Genomic DNA, 23,829 nt, shown 5'->3' with positions numbered 1-23,829 from the left:
CTCACCCCCCACAGCAGAAGGAGAGAACAGCTGGGCCTCCTCCACCCCCCGTTTCCTCCTCCCTCAAAAGCAGGAACACAGAGCTGCCAGAAGGAAGCGGGCCTGGACTGCTCCAGCTCCACCGGCTGCCCCTCACAAACATTTCGGGAGCAAAAGTGAGAGCAGGAAACTGGGGCACTAGAGGCTAAGCCAGTGCCGGGTGCCAGGTACAAAAGGCCACGAGGCCCAAACGTGGTGCAGCCCCTGCTGTCCGGCCCCCATCACCTCTCTCCTTGCCCACCCGCATCCTTGAGGTTCCGTGAATCCCAAACTCCTGCCTGCCACAGGGCCTTTGCTCTTGCCATTACCTCTGCCCCAGGTGTCCTCATTTCAAATAGTTCCTTTGTTTCTTCTGGCCGCACTGCCAGCATGTGGGATCTTAGTTCCCTGACCAGGGATCGAACCCGTGCCCCCCGCAGTGGAAGCGCAGATTCCTAACCCCTGGACCGCCAGGGAATTCCCAGCTAGTTCCTTACTGTCAGGTCTCTACACAAAGGTCACACCTGCTCAGAGAGGCTTTCCCTGAGAACGCGGTAGCAACCCAACTCCTCACCTCCTTACATACTTTATTTTCTCTGTAGCATGATCACTACTTGACATTCTATTAGATACTTATTGAATACCTGTTTACTGTCACTCTCGAATATTGGCTTTGCTAGGGATCTCTGTTCCATTCATAACTGAGTGCCTCCTTGGGACCTGGCACACAGTAGTTGGTCAATAAATGTTGACTACGTCGATAAAAACAGCCAGGGGTTTGTAGACACACAGTCTGAGACCCTCGTGTGCTGTGTCTCTCCCCGAAGAGCTTCTCCATGCTGGGCACTGGTGGTGGTGGTGGGGGGGCATATCACGGTCAAGAACAGAGAGGTGGTGACCTTGGACCTCTGAAGTCATGGTCCAGTAGGGGAGATGAATGTGAATGAAATAACCCTGGACCAGTAGCGAGGTGAAACTTCTGGTAGGTTCTAAGAGAAAGATGACCAAAGAGCTGAACTAGAGCCTGACGTGGGGTGGGAGGGGGGGTGTCCATTTTAGGCTGGGGGGGGGTCAAGGAAGGGGTCTCTGAAGATGTGGTGTTGGGGCAGAGCCCACCCCCACTCCAGTGATGCGAAAGGCAGCAGCTACGGGAGACCTGGGGGAGGGTGTTTTGAGCCAAGCAAGGGGGGTACTGAATGAGTCAGGGATCTGAGGGCTGAGGAATCTGGACCCAAGCCTTCCCCACAGGCTCACTCAGGAGAGTCAAAGGGGGTCTCAGAGGGGCTCGCCTTCCCAGGGCCAGTGGACCTGCAGGCCTCACTCACCCCTCACAGCAGGGACCACTCCTGCCCACTCTGCATCTCATCCATCCTTGATGCCCCCCTCCTCCCTCCCTCCCTCCCAGTGAGTAGTGGTGGCCTGTGTGTCCTGGCAACAGGGGTAGAGCTCAGCGTCTCCCATGTGGCTTTTGGCTTCAGGTTGGGGACACACTTTGGTGGGGTTAGAGAGATCTTGAAAGGGAGGAGGGGACACAGTAGGGACTGGTGTGTGAAAGGATGCAGGACGGAGACATTCTCTAGGCAAGGGTGGAGCTGCCAGATACAGGGCCCACTTGTGTGTGTATCACCGTGGGCCAACTTGTGCCACCTATGTTTCTTTCATGTGTGTCTGTATCGTGCATGTGTATGTGTCCTGTGTGTACATCAACACGTGTGTCTATTGGTGGATGTGCGTCTGTCAATGTCTTGCTGTCTTGTGTGTGGTCTGTCTCGTGATTGTCAGCACATATGTGTCTGCTGATGCGTCTCTGGCCGTGCCGCAAGGCATGTGGGATCTTAGTTCCCTGACCAGGGATTGAACCTGTGCCCCTACAGTGGAAGCGGGGAGTCTTAACCACTGGACCCCCGGGGATGTCCCACTGTGTGTATCTTTCTGAACGTGTTGTCTGTCTCTGCATGTGGTGGCTGTCGCCCTGTATGGGGTGCTGTAATGAATGGGGCTAATTCCCAGGTGGTGCCTGTCTACACGACTGTGTGTGTCCCTCAGAACCCCACCGAGAAAACCCCTTCCCCACATTCCTGGGCCAGGGGAGAGGCGGGGGAGAGCGCGCAAGGTGGGATCCCAAAGTCACGGTGCCCTTTATCTGAGGAGTTTTGCTCTTTATTGTCACTGCTATTAACAATATGAGTTTCACAGCCACGAGCATTTCCTGAGGGGGTGAGGTTCTCAGCCAAGCCTGGCTGAAGCAGGGGCCAAGGAGGGGGCCAGTGACCCCGTGAGCCAGGAGCTCTGGGGCCTGAGGCCTGGGTCTTCCACCTGGTGTCTCTGAATGGGGAGGGGGCAGAGAGGAGGCAGGCTGCACCCCTCAAGACCCAAGTTCTTTCCCCTAGGAGGCCTTCAGGCCATTCTTCCCCTGGAGAAACTGAGGCAGGACAGGCTCGGCTGGGTGAGGAAAGGCTTACCCTTCCTGAGTTGGGACTGGGTGGGGACCCAGCAACACCCCACATCTGCCACACAGCCTCTTGGGCTGGACACTTTTCCTGGGCACCAGCCAGCAGCTGGAGCACCGGGTACCATATTTCTTGTACCTGGGATGGGAGTGCAAGAAACCAACATTCACCAGGGGCCCAGAAATCACCACGGGTGAGCCCCGTTCCCCAAGAGGTGGGTGTTTCCTCTTCCGCAAACCCCACACCGGCTAAGCATGGACTGATGCGAAGACCCCACCCCAAATCCCTCCTCCATTCTGAGGACCTGATACCACAGGCGTTGCAGAGGGGGGTCCCATCTTCGGCATCTCTCCAGAGTGGGGTCCTCTGGGTCCTACAGGAAGCACAGCGTCGGGGCCCTGAAAGGGAAGAGGCCAAAGGGCAAGGGTCAGAGGCCAAGAGTCCGAGCTCAGGAGGCCTGTGTGGGATGGGCATTTTGGGGGGGTGGGGTCTCTGTGAAGGCCCCACCCAGCTCCGGGCCAGCCCCGGTGTTGCCAGATCTAAGACAGAGGGAAAGCCAAGAAGGGAGACAGATGGCAAAGCTCAGCAGAGGAAGAAGCCGGGGGCGTGGGTGACTCAGCCTGAGTGGAGGGGGATGCTGAGACTCCTGGATGGGTCTAAATAGGGAAGCGGGATGGGGAGAAAGACAAGGAAGAAATGAAACTGTACCCCCCCCCAAGTATTTATAGCTCTCAAGTCTCCAGGACTCACCCAGAGCCTCGCTGCCTCTTGCATTGGCCTCTGGGACTCTGGCAGGGCCTGGTGGGGGACCCTGAGAGCGGGTGCTGCAGGCCAGGCTGGGGAGTAGACAAGGTGTTAGCACCGAGGGTCTGTCTGTATGCTGTCCCAGATAGCCCCCAATTGAAGATTTACGATCAGGCAACCCCCAAGGAGGCATCTGATGTCTGAAAGTCCTGGCCTTGCACCTCATTAATATCACAGACATAACCATTTGAAAAGACAGTAAGCCTGGGGCCAGCCTGCCAGGTTTGTTTTTGTTTTGTTTTGCTATTTTTTTTTTTTTCTGCAACCAGCGGCTTGTGGGAATTTAGTTCCCCGACTGTGGATGGAACCCTGGCCCACGGCAGTGAAAGTCCACGTCTTAACCACTGGACTGCCAGGGAATTCCCCAGCCTGCCAGGTTGAAAGCTCAGCTCTCCCACCTCTTTGCCGTGTGACCAAGGACAAGAGATCTCATCCTCTGCGCCTTAGTTTCTGCATCTGTAAAGTGGGCCTCACGGGGTTCAGCGAGCCCATACACACCAAGTGCTACCTGTTACCTCTATGACTGTTGTCATGTCTGACAAACGGTAGCTATTATCATTGCTGGAAAAACTAACAGAAGCAGCAGCTCCGGGTATGGTCAGGCCTTTTAAGAAGAGACCCAGGCTCAGACCTGGATGTGACTGGCTCATAGCAGCAGGGACAGGGACTGACACCAGCCTGAGGTCTCGCTCAGAGATGGGGCCATTTGTAAGGCAGGGCTGAGGTGGGAGTCCATGACGGCATTCCTGGGAGCACCTGCCCCCGGGCCTCTGCACTGTTACCACTGTTACTTGCATAAAGGGTGCCCTTGCTCAGGCCAGCCCCTACCTGTAGGTGGGTATGATCTGTAGGCTGGAATCTGGCTTTATCTGAAACTTCAGGGTCACCCCCTCGAACTGGGGGTCCACTTTCTCGGCGCCCCGCTGGGGGTTCGACTGCTTCCGGGGTCTCCTCTGTGGCTGGGCTGAAGAGGCCGGGGGAGCCACTCGGGGCCCCAGGCTGCGGCTCTGCTGGCTGACTGGGGTCAGCATGTTCTCGGTATCCTTGGCCGGAGGTAGGGCTCCCAGAGTCTCCAGGGCCTTCGGCTCCCAGCAGGGCCCTAGGGCCTGAGTGTCCCAGGTGGCGGGCTGGGCCAGCCCCTCTGCTGTCTCTTGGAGGAAGTGAAGGGCGGTGACCGAGTCCTGGTGTGCAGGCCAGAAGGACCTGGGGACAAGGGGCAGTGCGGTCACCCCACTCCCTGGGCGGTACCTACATGAGTCTCAGGCACAGGGGGCAAGAAGAACTGTATAGCCTCTGACCCCCATATGACTCCAAGTATCCCTGGGGACCGGGACCTCTTCCTTGTAAGTACCAGGAACTAACATTTTGACCCCTGAGTAACCCCAGGAACCAGAGGTCATGATCCCTTGACCACTGGGCCAGGTTGGGGGAAGGGCCGCTCCTTAACGCACCTGCCACTGGGTCTGAGGCATCCTGGGGTCTTTGGTGCCTGCTGGGTGGCGAGTTCCGGGGGCGGTTCGGGGTCCAGACAGGGCGGCGCCAGCAGCTCTCGAAGCATCGACAAGTCCGGGGCTGGCTCGGCCTCCATTGTGCCCCAGCCCTTACCCACTTCCCAAATCTCCCCCGGCCCCGCCCACGCCGGGCCCACCCGATGAGCCCCACCTGCTTGGGGCGGGGGCGCTTCTGGCCCTGGGTGCAAGGAGCTCCACCTGAGGGGGGCGGGGCCAGTGGGATCGGGCGCCTCTGACCTGCGATATTGGGCACGGGCTTCGAAGCCTCCACCCTCAGGCCAGCCTCCGTCCTCTCTCCCTTCCGACCCTGCTTAGGTGGCCTGATCACCCCTTTCGGCCAAGAGCAGCCTGGACCCCTCCAAATCCTTCCGCGGCTGAGGGGCGGGGCCTTGCCACGCTGATCCTCAGGCTCGCGGGCCCTCACTATGAGGCCTCTTTCTCAGTTTCCCGCTGGCCCATCACCACCGTGGGAGGGGAAAGCTGGAGGCCTGGAAGTTGCAGTTGTAGACCCCAGGGCCTGTACTCCCACCCGCACCCCCCGCAAGGACACTCAAGATGCCGGAAGTCTGTGAGCCGGTTTTATTATCTCTCCGATTAGGTTCCACCCCTATCCACACCCCCATTTTCAGGGGTTTGGGGGAGGCTGACCCAACAGGGGCCCTGTCCCCACCAGAGCCTGGACGCGGGATCTCTCTGAAGCACGCGTTCTGGCCTTCCGGTTGCTTCCGCCATCTCTCCCGGGACTGTCCCGTGCTCTGGGCGGGGCTGGCAACTTGGCTATTCCTCCAGTCCTGGCCCTGGGGCCGTGAGTGTCTGGGACCATCCAGCTGCCTGAGTCAGTGGGGCTTGGGGACGTGGCCGTCCACGTAGAAGTTCCTGGTGATCTTGGGCAGGGTGAATTCAGCCCCTTCCAGCTCAGGTGTCAGCACAATCTGGCAGCCCAGCCGGGAGTTCTCTTGGAGGAGGGGGGCCATGTCCAGCATGTCGTCCTCCCTGGAGCAAGGGGGGCAGCGATTATTAATGGGTCTGGGGGAGTGGCCAGAAAGGAAGCTCTCCTGCCAGCAGCAGGAGCAGGAGAAAAGCTGGGGCTGCCCTCTGCTGCTGACGGGGTGGAACTCTGGACACCCGGAACGCCAAGGCTCAGCAACCAAGCCCTGCAGCTCAGAGCTGGGAGGGGCCCCCCTGCTCACCTCTCGTCAGGAGGAGGCAGAAGGTCCAGGTGGTCCTCGCTCACATACACGTGGCAGGTGGAGCACGCCAGGGAGGCTTCACAGGCTCCTGGGGACAGCAAGTGAGGGAGCATTGGTAAGGGGAGTGGTCAGGCAGGTGCCATTCAGTGAAGGACATAAAGGAGAATCCCTTTGTTTCTTTATTATTATTATTATTATTTTTGGCCACACCACATGGATTGGGGATCTTATTTCCCCGACCAGGGATCAAACCCAGGTCCACGGCAGTGAGAGCCAAGTCTTAACCGCTGGACCACCAGGGAATTCCCAAGAATCCCTTCGTTTCACCACTCGACCCTCATTTCTCCCTCCCGGGCCTGCACGCCCACTGTGGGCACCCTCCACCCACCCTGTCATTGACTTAGCTGGCTGTTCCTGACCTGCACATAGTTTTTGCAAAAGGATGCCCGGGGTTTCCCCCAAACTCCCCAGCAGGCTGAGGACCAGGCTGGATACCTGGAACCATTAATGAGCGTGGACCTGACTTCAGTGTAGCTGAGAGGGGACAGGCCAGGCAGGTTTCCTGTAGCCTGTGGGCCCTTGCTGCGACCCTACCACTGTGCTGGGCTTCCCTGCTGCTGCTGAAGGAGGGACCGGCTCACTCAGCATCTAATGCTGCAGCAGGGGAAGGGGTTAGGGAATAAGGGTTGGAAGATGGAGAGTCTGGGATTTCCTGCTTGCCCCTGGACACATTCCCAACCTTCTGATTGATCACTGGGAACTGTGCTCCGAAATAATGTTCCTCCTGGCCTAAAGCCTTCCAAAGGTTTTTCTTTCCCCCCCCAAAGGGTTTTTATAGACAGAATAAAACCCAAACCCCTCCACTCAGTCCTTGAGATGCTCCCACCCCCGCACTCACCCACTTCAGCCACACCGGCCCCCTCACTCAACTCCTCCATGCCAAGCTCATCCCCACCACCGGACCTCTGCATCTTCCATACTCTTGATCTGGAATGCTCTTCTCTCCACTCCTTCCATGGCTACGTCCTTGTTGTCTTTGGGGACTCAACTGTCCTCCAAGTGCCCCATTTCTTGTCCTTCCCCTGACCCTTGTTATCTCTTAAATAATTTCTGGACAGTATTTATCACAGTGTGAAATTACCATCATAATTTCTGGGTTTACCTGTGCTCTGTCAACCTGCCCTCTTCTCTCTGTACTCAGCACTGAGCCTGGCAGGTTGTAGATGCTCGAGAGATACTTGTTATAAGTGAACGGGACAGAATTCTCTTTTCTCTTCCGGACATGTCGGACAATAAGGGTGGTGCTGCAAGGCAGCCTCCTGAACCAGCAGACCATCCCTGTGGGCTACGGTGACTAATTTGCCCACCCTTCCAGTCTCTGGGGAAGAAACTGTCTGGGCCTCGAAACTGCCAGTAGTTCCCAGGCATCTCTTCCTCAGCCCTCTTTCCCAACTCGTTAGCGTCCTTACCCCATGAGACACATTATCTAATGTAATCGTCCCAACTACTCACTGCACACCAACTATATGCCAGGTACTACACACTACACATGAGATCTGTTTAATCCTCACAGCAATCTGGTGAGATAGGAACTGAATTATCCCATTTTATAGATGAGGCCGAGAGATGCTAAGGACCTTGCTCACGGTCACACAGTTGGCAACAGCAAAATCTGAACACAGCCCACTTGCCTTGAAAATTCATGTTCTAATCTCTGTCATGAACTGCCAATCACTGGATTCCAGAACAGAACTTTAGGTAGGTTTGCTATGACCCCCACGCCCCACACACACATTCCTACAACTCTCCCCGTCTAATGATTAAATCAGCTCCCTATTACATATACCCAACAGCTAACCCTGTACACTTTTTGTTTATTTGTTTGTTTTTGCTTTTGCTTTTGCGGTACGCGGGCCTCTCACTGCTGTGGCCTCTCCCGTTGCAGAGCACAGGCTCTGGACGCGCAGGCCCAGCAGCCATGGCTCACGGGCCCAGCCGCTCCGCGGCATGTGGGATCCTCCCAGACCGGGGCACGAACCCCCGTCCCCTGCATCGGCAGGCGGACCCCCAACCACTGCGCCACCAGGGAAGCCCCCTGTACACTTTTTAAAAGACTGCTCTTCCCAGTTGCTCATGATATAATTACATGTTTATGCATGGGATTATTGTCCCTATTAGGTTGAAATTGGTGTGAAATGACACGGGCCTTATCTGTTTTTTACATTGCTACCTGGCACACAGTAAGTGTTCAATATTCATAGAAGAGCAGCACAGACTAGTGGCTAAAATAGGCTGGGTTTGCTTGAATCTAGTTTTGCCACTTACTTGAACTTGGACCAGGTCTGCTCAACCTAAGGCTCAGTTTCCTCACCTATAAGATAGGATAATATTCTCCCCTCCTGCATAAAGTTTTCACGGAATAGATTCAATCAGTTAATATGTGTTAACAGGCTTAAAGTAATGTCTGCTATTATTGTATTTCCTCTAACAAATACTGATTTAATACCTGTTACATCTAAATACCATGACAGGCAACAAATAAGTGTGAACAAGGCAAACAGGGTTTCTGATCTGATTCTGGGGAGAGATGACTAAGAAGGAAACAAAACAATGAGAAGTGCTACGCAGAGAATAAAACACACTGAGATGACAGTTATCGGGGCATGGGGACTTTAGTTGGACCGAGGGGGACAAGACTGTCAGGAAGATGACATTTACATCGGGACCTGAAGGATGAGAAGGAGCCAGAAGATCTGGTGGGAAAGCACTTCTGATGGAACGGCAAATGCGAAGGCCTTGAGGCAGGCATGAACTGGGCTGTTTGAAGAAGAGCAAGAAAGCCAGTGTGGCTAGAAGAGAGGGAGGAAAAAGGAAGAGAATACAAGCTCCTGGAGGGCAGGAGTTTTAGTAACCTCTAGCAAATGCTCAATAAATAACTGCTGAATGAATGAAGGTTAAGAGGCAGGGAATGAGACTGTGGTGAGGAGTCTGAAGTTTACCCATGTTTGGTGGGAAGCCATGCAGGGTTAAGTAGTGGAGAATCATATCTGACTTATGGGGTTTTTTTAACGAATGAATACGGGCCTCCCCAGTTCCCTGTGCCCGGCTCCCACCTTCCAGATCCACCCCATGGCGCTGGGCCAGGTAGAGAACATTGTCCCCGACTCTGCCGCTCACCGGAATCCGTTGGCCTGACCGGTCTACGAACACCACGTTCACCCTGAGGACAGATCGGGGTGCAGATGACGAACTGGATGATGGGCACAGGGACCAGGTGTAATCTAGGATTAGGGAGTCGCGTTTGGGGCTTGATGGACAGGGGATTAGGGTGATACAGAAGGGGGACCCAGGGATGAGGCTGTAGGGCTAGGTGAGGACCGGAGAAACCTCGTGAAATTAGTAATGGGGGACCTGGCCCCCACACTCACACGTCCCCGGGCCGCTCGGGGCCGCCGGCTTCTTCCTCCCCCGCCGGGCGCGAGCCTAGAAAACACGGTTGGGTGAGCAGCCATGCCGCGCCCGGCCGGCGTCCAATAGGTTAACGCTGCCCGTCCGGAGCGCCCCAGATACCTGTCGCCCGGAACTTCTTGGCTGTCGCAGGCGCCGCCGCCGCCTCCCCGGACCCCCAAAAGCCCCCGGGTCGGCACCACCAGGCACCCCTGGCCGCCCGCAGCAGGAACCCAGCATTCACGCCTCCCCAGGCCACGGAGGCGGCCATGACAGGCATCATGTGACCCAGAGACTAAGTATGCGCCGTGGCGCACGCGAGAGAGATGGGCCCGTAATTGCCCGAACATAAGCGCCGACATTTTTGCGTGGGGGCGTGCGACAGAAGTGAGTCCAGGAGGAGGCTTGCCAGAGTGAGGAGCCGGGCAGGCTCGGCTGCACCAAGACCTGCAGGGCTTTCCCAGACCTCCCACCAGGCCCACTGTTATCCCAAGAACCAGCCAGGTCTGCTTTCTTTAAAACCATTTACTTACAAACTTTAATTCAGCAAAGGTCTGTGTCAGAAGACTGGGGAGAGGACACCCCCCCGGCCCGGAGTGGATGTGGACCCCCAGAGTCAGGGGAGGGAAGCTGGTGGCCCAGCCGGCCAGGACCAGGGCCCAGGATCACCTCAGGCTGACATGTCCTGCTGGTGGGCAGGGGCAGAGCTTATTGGCATGTTGTTGAATTTTCTAACACTGGGCCAAAGGGAGGCCAGCTCCGGGTGATCTGGCCTGGGGATGAAGAGGCAGAGCTCATCTTCAACATGGAGGAGACAGCAGAGGCTCAGTGAGATGCACAATGCCTGACAGACAGACAGCAGGGGGACCAATTTAAGCTGGCAGAGAAAGCCCATCCCTGCACCTAAGCCTGAGCAGGAGGGCTGGTGGGACTGGTTTGCCAAGACCAAGGCTTTGGCCTTCTACTGTCCCCACGATGGGGGACTGCGGGTAGAGGGGCCCAATCCCCAGGCCAGAGCCATTTGGTCCTGAGTCAAGCTTCCGGAGCTCAGCATCTGAGAGGCTCTGGCCAGCGGGGCCTGGGGCCTGGAGCCTGGCTTTTAAGGCATCAGAAGGTGAGGGGGCTGTGGTAGGGGGTGGGGGACCCGGACCTGGAGTACAGCTCAGAGAGGGCAGGCAGGGGCAGGAGACAGCCATGCCTGCAGCAGTTGTGGGAAACAGAAAAAAGGGCTGAGCCATCTCAAACCGAAAAGTGTGGAATGGAGGCCCAGACACCCTGGGCCTTGAAGGAATCAGAGCTGGGGGTCGTCCTGGATTGTTTAAAAAATAATAAAAATTAGAAAAGGAAACCAAAGTCAGCTGTCAAAGTTAAAAAAGGGGGACAGTCTCTGATCCTCACGGGAGGTCAGGGAAACCTCCAAGGCACTCGAAAGGCCAAGATACAGGAGCGACGAGGCAGGAGAGAACTCCCAGAGAGACGAACACAGGCGGACACAGGGGTGGGGAGAGAGAGCAGGCCATGGCCTCTCCCTCTTAAGGCTGCAGGGTTTCCACACTGGGAGCAGGCCAGAGGTGCAGAGTGGCTCCCAGACGCCCCTACATTCCTTGGGCTCCTGCTGGTTGGTCAGCAAAGTCTTTCAGAAATTTTTCTATTATCGAAAAGAAAAAAAAAAAAGAAAAATAACACAAGACAAAACACCAGAAAACCCAAAAGCGATTTGGTGCAGGCCCTTGAGCATCTCCAGCACTGGCCCCTTAGAAAATCCTCTTGCGCTTCAGGTAGGAATCTGCGTAGTGGCCTCCAAGGCCCTGGGAGTGCTGGCCCACATAGCTGCCTTCTGGGCTAGGCTCGGGTGAGGGCAGCAGGTGGGCGAAGCTGCGTTTCTGGCCACCCAGTGGGGTCTGGAGACAGAGGGGAAGGGGTGGCGGGTCAGGGGCCACCCAGGGGCCACCACTCCCCAGCTGAGTGTCCCCACCCCTCGCCCGTACCTTCAGCAAGTGGCTGTGGCCATTGGGCCCAGGGCCGAGGCCCAGGAGCCCTTCTCCAGAGCCCAGTGGGGAGGAGCCGACCGCCTGGGAGAAATGGGAGAGATGTGGGATGGGAAAGCAAGCAGCCTCCAGAGCAGAGGCAAGGGTTTCAGGTTCAAATCTTGCTGCTGCCACTTACTAGCTATGAGACTGGGGTCAGATTACTTCATCTCTCTGGGCCTCAGTTTCTTCATCTGTGGATTGAGGCTATACCACCCACACCCTGGACTGCCGGGGGAGGAAGTGAGAGGCCAAGAAGCCTGGGCAATACTGGGTACAAGACACACAGGCTCAGGGAGAATGGCTTGTTTCAGCTCGGCCCTGAGCAAAACTGACCCCTGCCACCACCCTGGCCTTGGCGCTGAAGGTCACAGGGCCCCGTGCATCCTGGCTGTCCCTGGGGACCTGTGCTCAGTCAGGGAGGCTCCTCACCTTGTTAAGGTGGCTCTGCTTGAGGCCAGCCTGCAGGCCGCTGGTGAAGTAGGAAGTGGGTGAGCCCGAATAGAAGTGGGAGAGGGGCCCACTGCCACCTCCGCCACCCCGCTCGCCAAAGCCACTGGGTGGGGGGGACATCTGCAGAAAGGGGGCTGGCTGAGTAAGACGGATCATTGCAGTATCACCCCTTCTGTCCCCCAAACAACTCTGGGCTTTGGACAATACGACAGTGGTGTGACAATGCCAGCAGAGGGGCCTGCCCTCCCTTCCTCCTCTGGGGAACCCTCCTCCAGGGAACCACATGCATGAGCACAGGGGGGCCTGCTGGAGGATGAGCTCCATGTGGAGCAGATAAATCACTATAGCCGAGCCTCTTCCCCAGCCTACTGACTGCCAGTTATATGAAAGAAGCCACCATGGACTGCTGAGCCCCAGCTGAACTGCCAGGTGACTGCAAAGAACTGCCCACCCACCACCCCACAAAATGGTGAAAAAATAATAAAATATTTGCTGTTCTAAGTCACAAAGTGGTGGAATTGCTTGTTATGCAGCAAAAGCTAACTGATACACCCAGGAGGTAGGATGGACAGGGCAGCTCTTACTTTGTGTCGGCTGAGTCCATGAGGCCCGAGGGTTGGCTCCCGTGGGTGGGAGAAGAGCCGCCGAGGTCCCACATCCTGAATGAAAGTGGGAGAAGCACGTTGGGTTGGGGTCTGTAGCCAACCTCACCCTTGATTCAATTCCACGGCACAGCTGTCACCGGGGAAGTCAGCCCCCTCCAGGAGAGGGCAAACTCTAGTGTATGGGGGCAAACTCAGCCAGCAGGGTGGGGCAATGAGACAGAATAGGTACCCAGTCCCAGGGGGGTGACTGTACCTGGACCCCAGAGGGCTGTGAGAGTGTGTGGCCCCAATGGAGCCAGGGCTTTGGAGTTCTCAAGGCAAGCAGGGCATCCAGGTTGTGTGAACTCCTGTGGTTTTTTTATGTTGGCACTGGCATTTGTTTCAGTTATTTTTTAAAAAACCCACTGTGGGCCAAACACAACACAGGTGGCCAGCCTGCAACGTCTGGCCTAGAGGAAGTCGGAATCATAGAAAGAGCAGCTCTCCAGGGACAGAGACATGAATCACAGAGGGGAGGAGGGGGAGAAGGACAGAGAGACAGAGCGGAGGCTGAGCCCTGTCTCTAAGGAGAAGCAGAAGTGTGGCTGCAGGCCTCTCGGGAGAGAAAAACTGACTGACAGGAAGCAGGGTTTGATGATGCGCCGAGACAAACAGACAAGAGACTTAAGGGCAGGGACTGTGTCCAGCACGTTCCCCGCTGTCTCCCTAACGCTTGGCCTGTCACAATCAGTACTAGAGAAATGTCGGTTTGGAGAGTGACTTGCTCCCAAGGGACAAAGGGCCACAGCAGCCGGCCTTTGGGAGGGCTGCCCCCAGGGCGGCCAGGTACTTACTGAGGGGTAGTCGAAGCCATAGCTGTCGGGCAGCCCTGGATCGGGGGGCAGGCGGGCGCTGGTGAGGGGGCTGAGCAGGCGGGACTTGAGCTGGAAAGCTTTGCTGCTGCCACCACCTCCAGGGGCTGGGGGGTTAGGCAGGGGGCCCTCAGCTGGGCGGCGGCTTCTCCCAGCGCCTCCCCAGCCCCGGGCCTCCTTACCCGCCAGATTGCTGGCTGGGAGCAGGCTGTGTAGGTTCAGGTAGGGATTCAGGGGGATCCGGAAGTCCTTGGGAGGCTCCCCCAGCAGCGAGACCTGTGGCAGGAGGGCCGGGTTCACGAGGGCCCCTGGCAGGGGGGCCCTCGCAAGGCAGGGGGCTGCAATGGTGCTGGGTGCAGGCAGGGCCTTACCCCAGTGGCCGTTGGCAAAGGCCCACTGTCCTTCTGCAGGCCTCTGAGACCAGTGCCTCGAAGCCCCACAGGAGCAGGGGGTGGAGTGAGTTGGGGTGCTGGGGGACCCAGGCCCATGGGTTCCCGGTCACCCCCAGAGGGGCCAAGCAGTGGCGGCAGCAGGGGTGGTGGCTTCCCTCGCCGGGACGGCAGCTCCGGGGGCAGGCCCCCTCCTACAGAGAGAAGGAGGAGGGTGTCAGCAGCCCGACCACACAGGCCACCTCCTCCCAGGGTCCTACAGCCTCCGCTTGGACCAGGGCTAGCAGCCGGGGGGCGACTATGTGCTGGACACTGAGCAGGGCCCTCAAAGTGCATCAACTCCCAGATGTTCATGGCTCCCCAGGGAGGTGCGCACCCACACACTCAACTGACAGGCGAGGACACTGAGACCCAGAGGGGTTAGGTCACTTGCCCAAAGCTGCACAGCTGGGAATTTACCACGCCCAGTGAGGAAAGGGGCCCAGGAAGGGGAAGTGGGGTGGGGCCCACAGAGATGGGAAGGAGCAGGGTCTGCATTACCTGCAGACAGCTCCCCGAGGAGGGGGCTGGCCGGCTGGGCCCCAGACTGGAGGGTGCCTAGGGGAGAGTCTCCCAGGATCCCGGGTTTCTAGGGACAGAGCACAATCAGCTGGAGACGAGGGCAGTGGGTCACAATGCCCAACACACCGAGACTCCAGCCCACAGCCAATCACAGGCAGACACACCGAGTATCTCCCAATGTCTGTGATAGCCTGGGCATCACCCACCCAGCCGATGGTGACCGAGGCCTCCTGCATGCCAGGGCTTGCCCAAGGTGCTGGGGAGACCCAGGGAACACGGACCATGCGCAGCGGATCAGAGCCTGTCACCCACGCTGTCAATTACTGTGAAATAGCTACACTGTGACAGTCCTTCTTTGGCACCCACCATCTCACACCCAGCCCGCTTGCTGATTATCACGGAAGCACAGCGTCTTAACACGCACACCACCACGTCGACTTCAGGCACATGGCGTGTGACAGCCACATGTGGATTCAGTCACTCTTAGCCACACACGGCCCAAGCCCACACACAACCTTACCTTCTGTCAGTTACCATCAGACACATCTGCACCACTGACTTGGCCCCAGTGAATCAAACCACACAGGGCAGTGAGAGAGAAAGTGAGTGAGTGAGTGTGTGTGTGTGTGTGTGTGTTGAGGGGGTGGGGATGAGAGGCCCCTCTACTCCCCTGTGCAGCCTCAGCTTTGACTGAGTCACTTCCTGAGTCCTGAGCACCTGCGACAGGCCGGGGCCCATAATGGGCCCCAGGGCCACAGTCTGATGGTCCACAGCCCCACTGATGGTGAACCACCCGTTGGTGGGTACAAGCAGTGTTGGAAACGGAATGACGAGGGGCTGCGGGATGTGAGTGAGGAGGGAGCCCGTGGCCCACGGCCGGCCGTTACCTTCTGACTCTGGGTCTGCAGGGCGAGATGCAGCAGCGCTGTGGACAGGGCGGGCCCGTTGAGCAGCGGCATGGCCGGGGGTGCGCCCAGGAGGCCTATGGGGAGACCCAGAAAATGGGAGGTGGGCCCCGGGTGGAACCCCCCCATCAATTAAACACAGACCCAGGCCTGTGGAGAGCAGGAAACTGAAGCTGCCAGAGGGCAACTGACAACAAAAGAAAAGGGCCTGGGAGATGAGTCCCCCCCAGGAGGGGACGGTCCCTCCCTCCACCACCCTGCCTCCCCTGCAAGGGGCTCAGGGCACCAGCTCCCTCAGGGCAGCATCACTCTCATCCCAGCCCCTGCGCATGGGCTCATGTCACTGGAAGCTCGGGTGGGAACGGTTGCGGGAGGTGCCCGGTTCTGAGAGCGCTTGGCCCCTGCTTGCCTTACCCTGCTTGCCACCTGCGCCGCCGTGGAGCAGGGGGTTGAGCAGCAGCTGGAGGGAAGCGGAGGGCCCCAGGTTGCTGAGCAGCTGCAGGATGCTGGGCTCGGGCAGGAGCCCTTTGCCCCGATTGAGGGCCTGCAGAAAGGAACAGAGGAGCAGCTCAGGGTCCTGCCTGGCCACAGAGGGTGCCCGCCTGGTCCCCTGGCTCCCCCATCTCCACCCTCTGGGGCACCCTCCCTCTGGCACACGCTCACCGTGGCCTGGGCAGCAATGAGCGCAGCCAGCATGCTGCGGCCAGGGGGCCCAGGGGCGCAGAAGGAGACGCGCAGGTGGCTGCCCCCCAGGGCCAGGCCGTCTGCCCGCTGCTGTGCCTCTTCCGCCATCTCCGCCGTCTCGTACTCCAGCACGGCGAAGCCCTTCAGCTGCCCGTCCTGGCCGTACGCCAGCTGGGGGGTGGGGGCAGAGGCAGTCATAAGCACCTGGGTGGCAGTGACCACCATCATGTGAAGTGACAACGGCGACCAGATGAGGATCCTGATGACAGTGACCCCCAGAGAGGATGGACTCGGGGCCCTGCACTGTCCTGTGCCTGGTTTCAGCGTTAGCTCATCGAATCTTCTGAATGGCCCCAGGATGCTACATTCTGCCCATTTTTCAGAGTGGGCAACTGAGGCTCAGAGAGTTCAGCGTGCCCAAGGTCATACTGTTGGTGGGAGGGCAGAGCCACGACCCACTCCATATGGGTCAACTCCCCCAGGCCTTGCTCCAGTGCCACTTTGGGACTTTGCCTGGGATTCCCGAGCACATGCTGCAGGGCTCAAAGAGGAGGGGCCAGCAGAAGAAGCAGGTGGCTCGGAAGTGCAGCCCTGCCACAGACCTCAGGCCGAGGATGCAGGTGGGGCTGGGAAGGGCACACAGCCTGGTGGTGAGGCAGGTGGCCACCAAGCTTGGGTTTGAGGCTGGTGGTGCTGGGCCGGAGGGTGGAGTCACACAGCCAGTGAGTGGCGGGAACAGGGATGTGGTCACGAGCAGGCCAGAGAGGCCCCTTCACCCCCCTTGATGCAGTCATTTGATACTTCCGGCCCACAGCCCCCTCTCCAGACCCTGGGGCCAGATATGTTCCAGGATTGAGGCTGTTTGGGAGATGAGAAAGGAGGGTGCCGCACACACCCTGGATTATGTATCAGTCACCCGCAGTGGGTTCTGAGGCGCCCTGGAAATCAAGCTTGTGAATAGCCCGGCAGCAAGACGCAAAGACAAAGGCCACAGACGACCCCATGTCAGTTCAACTCAGGCTTTGCTGCCCAGTGAGCCTGCCCAAGTCGGAACAAAACTCTTGGTTTTCAGGGTGTTGTAGGCGCTGGAATTGTGGGCCGGGGCTGTCCCAGGGCGAGCAGATACTGTGAGAGCACTCAGCTGGGCCCTGCGCGCCCTTGGGCCAGGGTGCCACGGGCGCTGTTTCAGCACTCCCACTTTGCAGGTGAAGTAACTGAGGCTCAGAGAGGGGCAGTCCCTTGCCCAGGCCACAGAGCTGGAGCTGGGGTCAGACAAGGCCAGGCAGAAGCCCTCAACAGGACTGGGCACCTTGGCGCGGCAATGGCTGTCCTGAGAACCAGTGCTGTTCCTCTTGGGTCCAGAATGCCGCACGGATGACTGCAGTGTGCTTTGGGGCAACGCACTGCCCGCCAGTAGGACATAGCACAGAGTCCATAAAATGGAATATGGCGCAGCTACAGGAGAAATGAGAAAGCTCTCATTTCTGAACATGGAAAGACGCCCAAGATAAAGTCAAACCAATGCAGGCATGGCAATATTTGAGTCAAGAAAAGGGGAATGCAGGAGCATATATACATATCCATTTGAAATGCATAATAAAATCTCACTGGAAGGACACACACAAACTGCTCTGAGAAGGGGTTGTAGGAAAAGACCCTGCGGAGCCAGGAGGGAGTCTTCACTGCAGGGCCCTTGTGGACATGCTAAATTTCGAAATGGGCCTGGACTGCCCATTCATAGAAACGAATCAAGTTGAAAAGGCTTTTTATAACACCCCAGGGTCTTGGGACACCTGCTTTATACACATCCATAGCATTCAAACATTTTTAAGCAACTCTGCAATAAAATGAAGCAATTAAGATACACAGGGACTTCCCTGTGGTCCAGCAGTTGCGGCTCCGTGCTTCCTCTCCAGGGGGCATGGATTCGATCCCTGGTCAGGGAACTAGGATCCCACATGCTGCACGGCAGTAAATACATAAATAAAAATTATATATACATATATAAAAAGATACGTCAGTTGGCCTGTGGATAACTGGCAAAGTGAACTGGACTGAGTTGCTGTGGGCTTTCCTTCACGATCTTCTCTTGATTATGTCAAAAATAAAACACCCCCGACATGGGCAGCAAACTCCCGTTGTGGGAGGCGGGGGCACCCAGTTGAGAGCGGGGGCCCCAGGGTCAGCTGCCTGATCTTGGCTCCCAGCCCACCGCTTACTGGCAGGCCAGCCTGCGGAAGCCACTGCACGTGCCCGTCCATGGCCCTCAGTTTCCTCATCTGTAAGATGGGCCCAGCCACTAGACCCACCTGGCAGGGTAGCAGTGGGGATTCAACAGTGTGCTCAGCAGGGGCGGGGAGGCTGTGGGCGTGGGCCCAGTGCCCACTCTGACTGCCCAGGCAGAGCAGGCTCAGGCCTTCAGCCCACCTCTAGAGAGCACTTCACCTTCACCCCTGGCCAGGCCCGGCACCAAGGCCTGGACGTGCTTCTTCTCACAGTCACGCTCGTCTCATCAGACAAATAGAGAAAGGGGTCAAAGAGCAATCAAGGCCATAAGGTTCCTAAATAGGGGACCGTTCAATCAGGATGAGCATCCTGACCGTTCAACCAGGATGCCCAGCATGACTGGGCTCCTCGGAGGCGGTCTCCTCAAGGCCTGGGACTCAGCAGGTGCTCAACAGACATCTGGTGAATGCCTAAGTGGAGGAATGCGTGAGTAGCCGTTTGCAATAACCTAGTCACAGAGCACGGCCAGACCCATTTTGAGATGGGGAAAGCAAGGCCCAGAGAGAGAACCTGTAGTTGGCCACAGCCCTACAATCTCCACACGAGAAGAGGTGGCTGCTAAGCTATATGTATATGTCATCTGTGTCCTGAGTCCCATCCAGGGCCTGGCACACAGTAGGTGCACGGCAGAGGCAGCAGTGAGCAAAGAGAGGGGCTCCTACCAACGTCAATTCCCCAGCACCAACACCCAAGGCCACAGAGCTGGGGTCTGAGCCCAGTACCAGCCTCCTCCAGGGTGGCCTGGGGTTCCAATGCTGGCTCTGCCACACCCTGGCTCTATGTCCTGGGGCATGTCAACTGACCTCTCCATGCCTCAGTGTCCCCACCTGAAGAAGCGGATGACACCTGCCTCTCCAGGCTGTTACAGGATGGAGGGGTTGCAGGTAAGCCCAGTGAGTGCTGAAGGAATGTCCACCCTGGGGGTCTGTGGGCACGACCACCTGGAAGCTCTCCAAGAGCTGGGTCTGGCCTATTCTCGCCCCACCGCGCCTGTCATGGGGCTAGACACCCTCACAGAAGGGCCCAAAAAGTGAGACCAGAATGAACCAGGGATTGTTTTGCTAAACCAATGCATGAGTATTGAACCCCTTCTTATGGAGAAGGGAAACCAAGACTCAGAGAGTGAGTGACTTGCCACAGAGCAGGGCTGGGATCTGGCCACGTCCAACTTCCTGACCTCAAGGCTTAAATGGACTGTGGGCTCCTCCAGAGTAGCCTCCTTGATGCTGGGCCCGGGGCCTGGGACCCAGGAGGCGTGAGCGCAGAAGTGGATGTGAACACAGGGTGAGCAGGCCTCACAGCCATTTTTTTTTTTTTTTTAACAAAGGTAGCCTCGCCTACATTTTACAGTGGGGAGGTTAAGCAAGTCGCCAGAGGGTGTGCGGGGATCTGAAGCCCAGCCACCTGGCTCCTCGGTGGGCCGTCACGCACTGCACCATGTGGCCTTTCTAACAAGAAGCCCCTTCAAAGTGGCATCGCTGCTGCCTTACTGAAATGGGACCCAGGAGACTGGAGAGAGCAGGTGACTCAAAGAGCCTCTCTGAGGTGCTCTGGGCTTCGCATCTGCTCCCCGAGATCCCCGCACTGGGCACAGGGCTCACCTGGCAGAAGGTGGGTGTGTGGACGGCCGAGAGCGCCCGGCGCAGGGCATCCACATCACTGAAGCCAGGCGGCAGGCGGTCGACACAGAGGCAGCGGGAGTGGAGCAGGGAGGGCGTCAGCTGCCCGGCGTCTGTCCAGTGCACGTAGAGGGTGCGTGGGCCCAGCGGCTTGCCCAGCAGGTCCGACTTGGCGCGGGCGGCCGAGTCCTTCTTCATGTACTCGGCGAAGCCATAGCCCTTGGAGTGGCCGGTGCGCTCGCTGTAGACCAGGAAGCAGCGCTCCAGGCTGCCAAAGGGCCGCACCAGCTCCTCGAACTGCTGCTGCGTGAGGCTGGGGGGCAGGTTAGCCACGCACAGCAGGGCGTCCGTGGGCTGCAGCTGCACCGACAGCTCGCGCTCCCGCAGGCGGCTCTGGTGGAAGGCGCTGATGGCGGCCTCGGCCTGCTCCCCGTTCAGCAGGGTCACGAAAGCTGCAGCAGGAGGGAGTGTGGGTCAGTGGGGCCCCCGAGGGCCTGCCTCTCCACCCCATGGTCGCCCGCACCGACCTCCCTCCAAACCACATGTGACCTCAGAACACTGAACAGCCAGGACATCGCAGGCAGCACCTGAATGGAACAGTCACCAGCCTTGAGCAACAACAGTCAGCACCTCCTTGCAACCCACGGTGACGCTCACCTACTGGGAGCCTGGCCCCATCCTAAGAACTACATGTGTAACTCGGGTGACACACAGGGTAGTGGTTAAGCATGTGGTTACTGGAGCCTGGGTTTCAACTCTAGCCCCTGAGTGGCTTTGAGGTCTATTTCCTCATCTGTCAAATGGGAATAACTTACTCCTCACAAACACTAATTTTCCAGCAATGAAATGGGCCCAGAGCAGTGCCCTGCCCAAGTGCCTGGACTTGAACCCAGGCAGGCCGGCTCCCAGGCACCCACAGTTTTTCAGGTGTTTTAATACGTTTGGCTTCACGGCCAACTCCAACAGGTCATGTCCAATTTGCTGGTGAGAAAACCAAAGCTGAGGAGGGTAAATCACTTGCCTATGGCCACAGAGTGAGGACAGACCAGGACTAGAACCCGGGTCCATTTGCCTCCAGGGCCCAAGATCTTAAGCACTACTCCGGCCCACCAGCTAGGTCTCGAGGGCTCACCAGTCCTCAGTTCCTTCTCAACCATACTATAGTTCACAGGCAAAGGCTCTGGCTGGTTTAACATCTGGCCCAAAGCCTTGTGGGCACAGACACCCACGGAGAGCCTCCCATGTAGGGGGCCAAGGCTGACAAGACCTGTCCCCGCTCTCACAGAACTGACCACCACGTGCAGGAGGCAGGTGAGTGGGCTGGCAGCGACAGCCTAGGGTGGTCGGTGCTATGATGGGGTGGGGGTGGGGTGCGCTCAGGGCATTGTGAGGAGCTGCCTGACGCCAGCTGGATGGAAGAGGAGACAGCTAAGAACAGTGGCAGAGGGAACAGCCTGGAACCTTAGGAACCTGAGGAGACGATGAGGCTGAGGCACATCCTTGCAAGGTAGTATCAGGAGGAGCCTCAGACAGGTTTTGAGAAGAGAGAAGAATGATCAGGGTTAGGACCAGGTATGATCAGATTTGCAGTCACATCAGAGCTGGCGGTCTGGGGGAAGGCAAGCAGGGGAGTAAAATCGTGGAGGCAGAGAGGCCAGAGGGAGGCTGCCATTTCGGCAGAGATGTACCCTAGGTCCAGCGCAGGACAGACTGTTGCCCCAATCTGTCCCTCATCTTGGGCGCCCATCGTGGGGCATCCTTGATGTTCCTCTTCCAGGCTACCCAGCAGATACCTGGGCACTGGGTACCCATTCCCAAGCCATCCCCCCGGCCGGCCAGTCACCCACGCCTGTCTGATCTCCTGCAAGTCCTCCAGAACAACTGGTGCCCCTCCATTCTCTTGGCTTCCTTCTGGTCCACATCCCCTCCATCACTGCTGAATGTTGGGCCTGAAGTTCATGAGACACTGGGCCAAGATTCTCCCAGCTTCAGGGGCTGTCATCCCCTGCCCCTAGCCCACTCCGCAGTCCCACAAACCTGTCCCTTTGTATTTGTCCACAAAGCAATACTTGAGCTCATAGTCGCCGAGCAGGTCGTGTACCTCCTGTGGAGACAGAAGCCAAAGGACAGGGAATCACCGAAGGCTGAAGGGAGCAACCCAGTGCCACCTTCACGTGGACCAGCTATAAGGGCAGGTCAATTACCATCCCTATTTTACAAAGGAGGAAACTGAGTCTCAGAGCATCTACTTGCCCAAGGCCATTGAGGCCATACCTGGCAGAGCTGGGATTCAGAGATTAGCTGCAGATCCCATGCTTTTAACCAACAAAACACACTCTTATTAGAGAGTCAGGTGTGTCTGAGTTCAAGTCCCAGCTCTGCGTACACCCACAGGGAAGTTGTTTAACCCATCTGAATCTCGGCTTTCAAGACTGACTCTTTCCAACAACCTTACAAATCAAGTATTAACAAATCCATTTTGTACATGTGGAAACTGAGGCTCAGAAAGGTGAAGAAAATTGTCACAGGTCATGCAGTTGGTCAGGGCAGCAGTGGGTATGCCACCCATGGGTACCTGACTGGGGACCCTGTGTACTTAATAAGTCCACATTGTGTGGCTTCACGTGCCTCCCCATTCCCTCCTACTGGCAGGGCTGCCTTCTTGAAAGCCAGCTATGGAGGCGAGGCTCTGGGGTCTGCGTGTGCCAGACACACTGTGCACCTGCAGGAGAGACAGCGTGTTCCCAGCTGAGAGATGGTGTGGGCACTAGGAGGATGGCTGACTCTAGAAACAAACCAGACTATGCTTAGGGGCGCCTGCCCCAGGTCTGTCCCCAAGTCACACTCCTCCCAACACTCCTAGGGCCCCACCAGCCATGTGACCACCCATGGGCAGAGAGAGCCAATGGCAGGTGTGTTGGTGGGCCAGAGACCAGAGATTCTCCACAGCAGGAACAAAGAACCCATTCCATCGCTGATGGGCAGGGCAGACCAGATGCAATCTTCCTGGGTTCAAAGAGCACTGGGAAGTCCTGCCCCATTTGGCCCCAACAGAAGAGCAGCCTTGGCCAGATCAGCCAAGGGGGGGCTACGTGGAACAACACCCCCCCCCTTTTCTGCAGGTCTGTGGCATGGGGACAGGAGGAGACTCCATTTTTCCAAATTAATCCCGAGGCTTTTGGGGAAAAAAGACCCCAGAAGCTGCTATAACTTCCGGATCTACCTCTAAAAGGAGTTAATAAACGCTTGCTAGGAAAAGGCATAGTCTAGTCAACCATGAAACTTATGGATATGAAGTCCCACCACTCCATGGTAGAGCAGGAAGAAACTGGCGTCCCGGTTTCCACAGTCCCAATCTGGCTGCCCATTCACAATCCCCCAACGTGGCCAAAGCTGCCCGCCCCCTTCCATTCCCCGCCCCCTTCAATCACTTGGTTTCGTCCAAGCCTGTGGTCGCCCCTAACAACGTCCCCTCAATCAAGTTGGTTTCATCCTCCATCTCCGACCCCCCACATCCCGCTCTTGGTCTCTCCCGACCCCGCGTGGATCCCGCGCTTGGACTCAGCCTACGCCCCCCGCCAGAGCGTTGGTGTCGCCCGGTGCCCCCCGCGCACGCGCACGGTGGTATTTCCCGCCACGCTCCCACAGGGCACCCCCCCACACCTGGTTGGTCACGTCCCCCGGGAGGCCGCGGATCAGTATCTTGCGGCGGTTACGGAACTGGCGCTCGGTGTGTTCCAGGCGTTTCCGGATCTCCTCTGGATCTAGCGGCGGCAGTTCTTCTTCAGGCGCCCGGCGCTCCGCGACATCACCAGCTTCAACCTCGGCCCCAGCCTCCGGGCTCAGCGGGGGCCGGTGAGTAACGGACACGTCGGCCGCCATCTTGGGAAACCCGGCGCCTTCTGGGACCAGCGAGCCGAGGCGGAGCGGCATAGAGCGGCAACGAGGGCGCGTCCGCCGATTGGCCGAGAGAATCCCCGCCTCCTTCCCGACCCCTCAGCCCATTGGATAAGGCCCCGCCCGCCTCTC

The 23,829-nt window shown here is 57.8% G+C and overlaps 3 protein-coding genes across 9 annotated transcripts; all 3 read right to left on the bottom strand.

The window, feature by feature from the left end:
- Positions 1 to 2,397: 2,397 nt before the first annotated feature.
- ZGLP1 (zinc finger GATA like protein 1) lies at positions 2,398 to 4,860 on the bottom strand. The gene is made up of 5 exons (XM_060146687.1): positions 4,724 to 4,860; positions 4,101 to 4,475; positions 3,219 to 3,304; positions 2,773 to 2,866; positions 2,398 to 2,606 (listed from the first exon to the last, which is right to left on the bottom strand). Exons 1-5 carry the CDS (start codon positions 4,858 to 4,860, stop codon positions 2,477 to 2,479), a joined length of 822 nt encoding a protein of 273 aa, XP_060002670.1. The 3' UTR covers positions 2,398 to 2,476.
- A 487-nt stretch (positions 4,861 to 5,347) lies between these two features.
- Positions 5,348 to 9,840, bottom strand: FDX2 (ferredoxin 2). Of its 6 annotated transcripts, XM_060145224.1 has the most exons (6): positions 9,544 to 9,794; positions 9,402 to 9,456; positions 9,151 to 9,193; positions 8,692 to 8,822; positions 5,974 to 6,061; positions 5,637 to 5,776 (listed from the first exon to the last, which is right to left on the bottom strand). In XM_060145224.1, exons 1-5 carry the CDS (start codon positions 9,780 to 9,782, stop codon positions 6,014 to 6,016), a joined length of 516 nt encoding a protein of 171 aa, XP_060001207.1. In that variant the 5' UTR covers positions 9,783 to 9,794; the 3' UTR covers positions 5,637 to 5,776; positions 5,974 to 6,013. The 6 variants fall into 6 exon arrangements, with proteins under 6 accessions (XP_060001205.1, XP_060001204.1, XP_060001207.1 ...); XM_060145222.1 differs by lacking the exon at positions 8,692 to 8,822 and having other exon boundaries at positions 5,348 to 5,776; positions 9,087 to 9,193; positions 9,544 to 9,840; XM_060145221.1 differs by lacking the exon at positions 8,692 to 8,822 and having other exon boundaries at positions 5,348 to 5,776.
- A 90-nt stretch (positions 9,841 to 9,930) lies between these two features.
- RAVER1 (ribonucleoprotein, PTB binding 1) lies at positions 9,931 to 23,716 on the bottom strand. Of its 2 annotated transcripts, XM_060145218.1 has the most exons (14): positions 23,464 to 23,716; positions 21,838 to 21,904; positions 19,783 to 20,252; positions 15,875 to 16,066; positions 15,626 to 15,755; positions 15,194 to 15,288; positions 14,286 to 14,373; positions 13,728 to 13,939; positions 13,539 to 13,632; positions 13,339 to 13,463; positions 12,485 to 12,559; positions 11,880 to 12,020; positions 11,409 to 11,492; positions 9,931 to 11,321 (listed from the first exon to the last, which is right to left on the bottom strand). In XM_060145218.1, exons 1-14 carry the CDS (start codon positions 23,680 to 23,682, stop codon positions 11,175 to 11,177), a joined length of 2,139 nt encoding a protein of 712 aa, XP_060001201.1. In that variant the 5' UTR covers positions 23,683 to 23,716; the 3' UTR covers positions 9,931 to 11,174. The 2 variants fall into 2 exon arrangements, with proteins under 2 accessions (XP_060001201.1, XP_060001200.1); XM_060145217.1 differs by having other exon boundaries at positions 13,339 to 13,632.
- Between the last annotated feature and the right edge of the window lie 113 nt (positions 23,717 to 23,829).

Source organism: Lagenorhynchus albirostris, chromosome 3 (assembly GCF_949774975.1).
Source record: "Lagenorhynchus albirostris chromosome 3, mLagAlb1.1, whole genome shotgun sequence".
In the NCBI taxonomy this organism is placed as follows: Eukaryota; Metazoa; Chordata; class Mammalia; order Artiodactyla; family Delphinidae; genus Lagenorhynchus; species Lagenorhynchus albirostris.
Note: the sequence above shows the minus strand (reverse complement) of the source record. Positions and strands in the feature narration are given on the sequence as shown.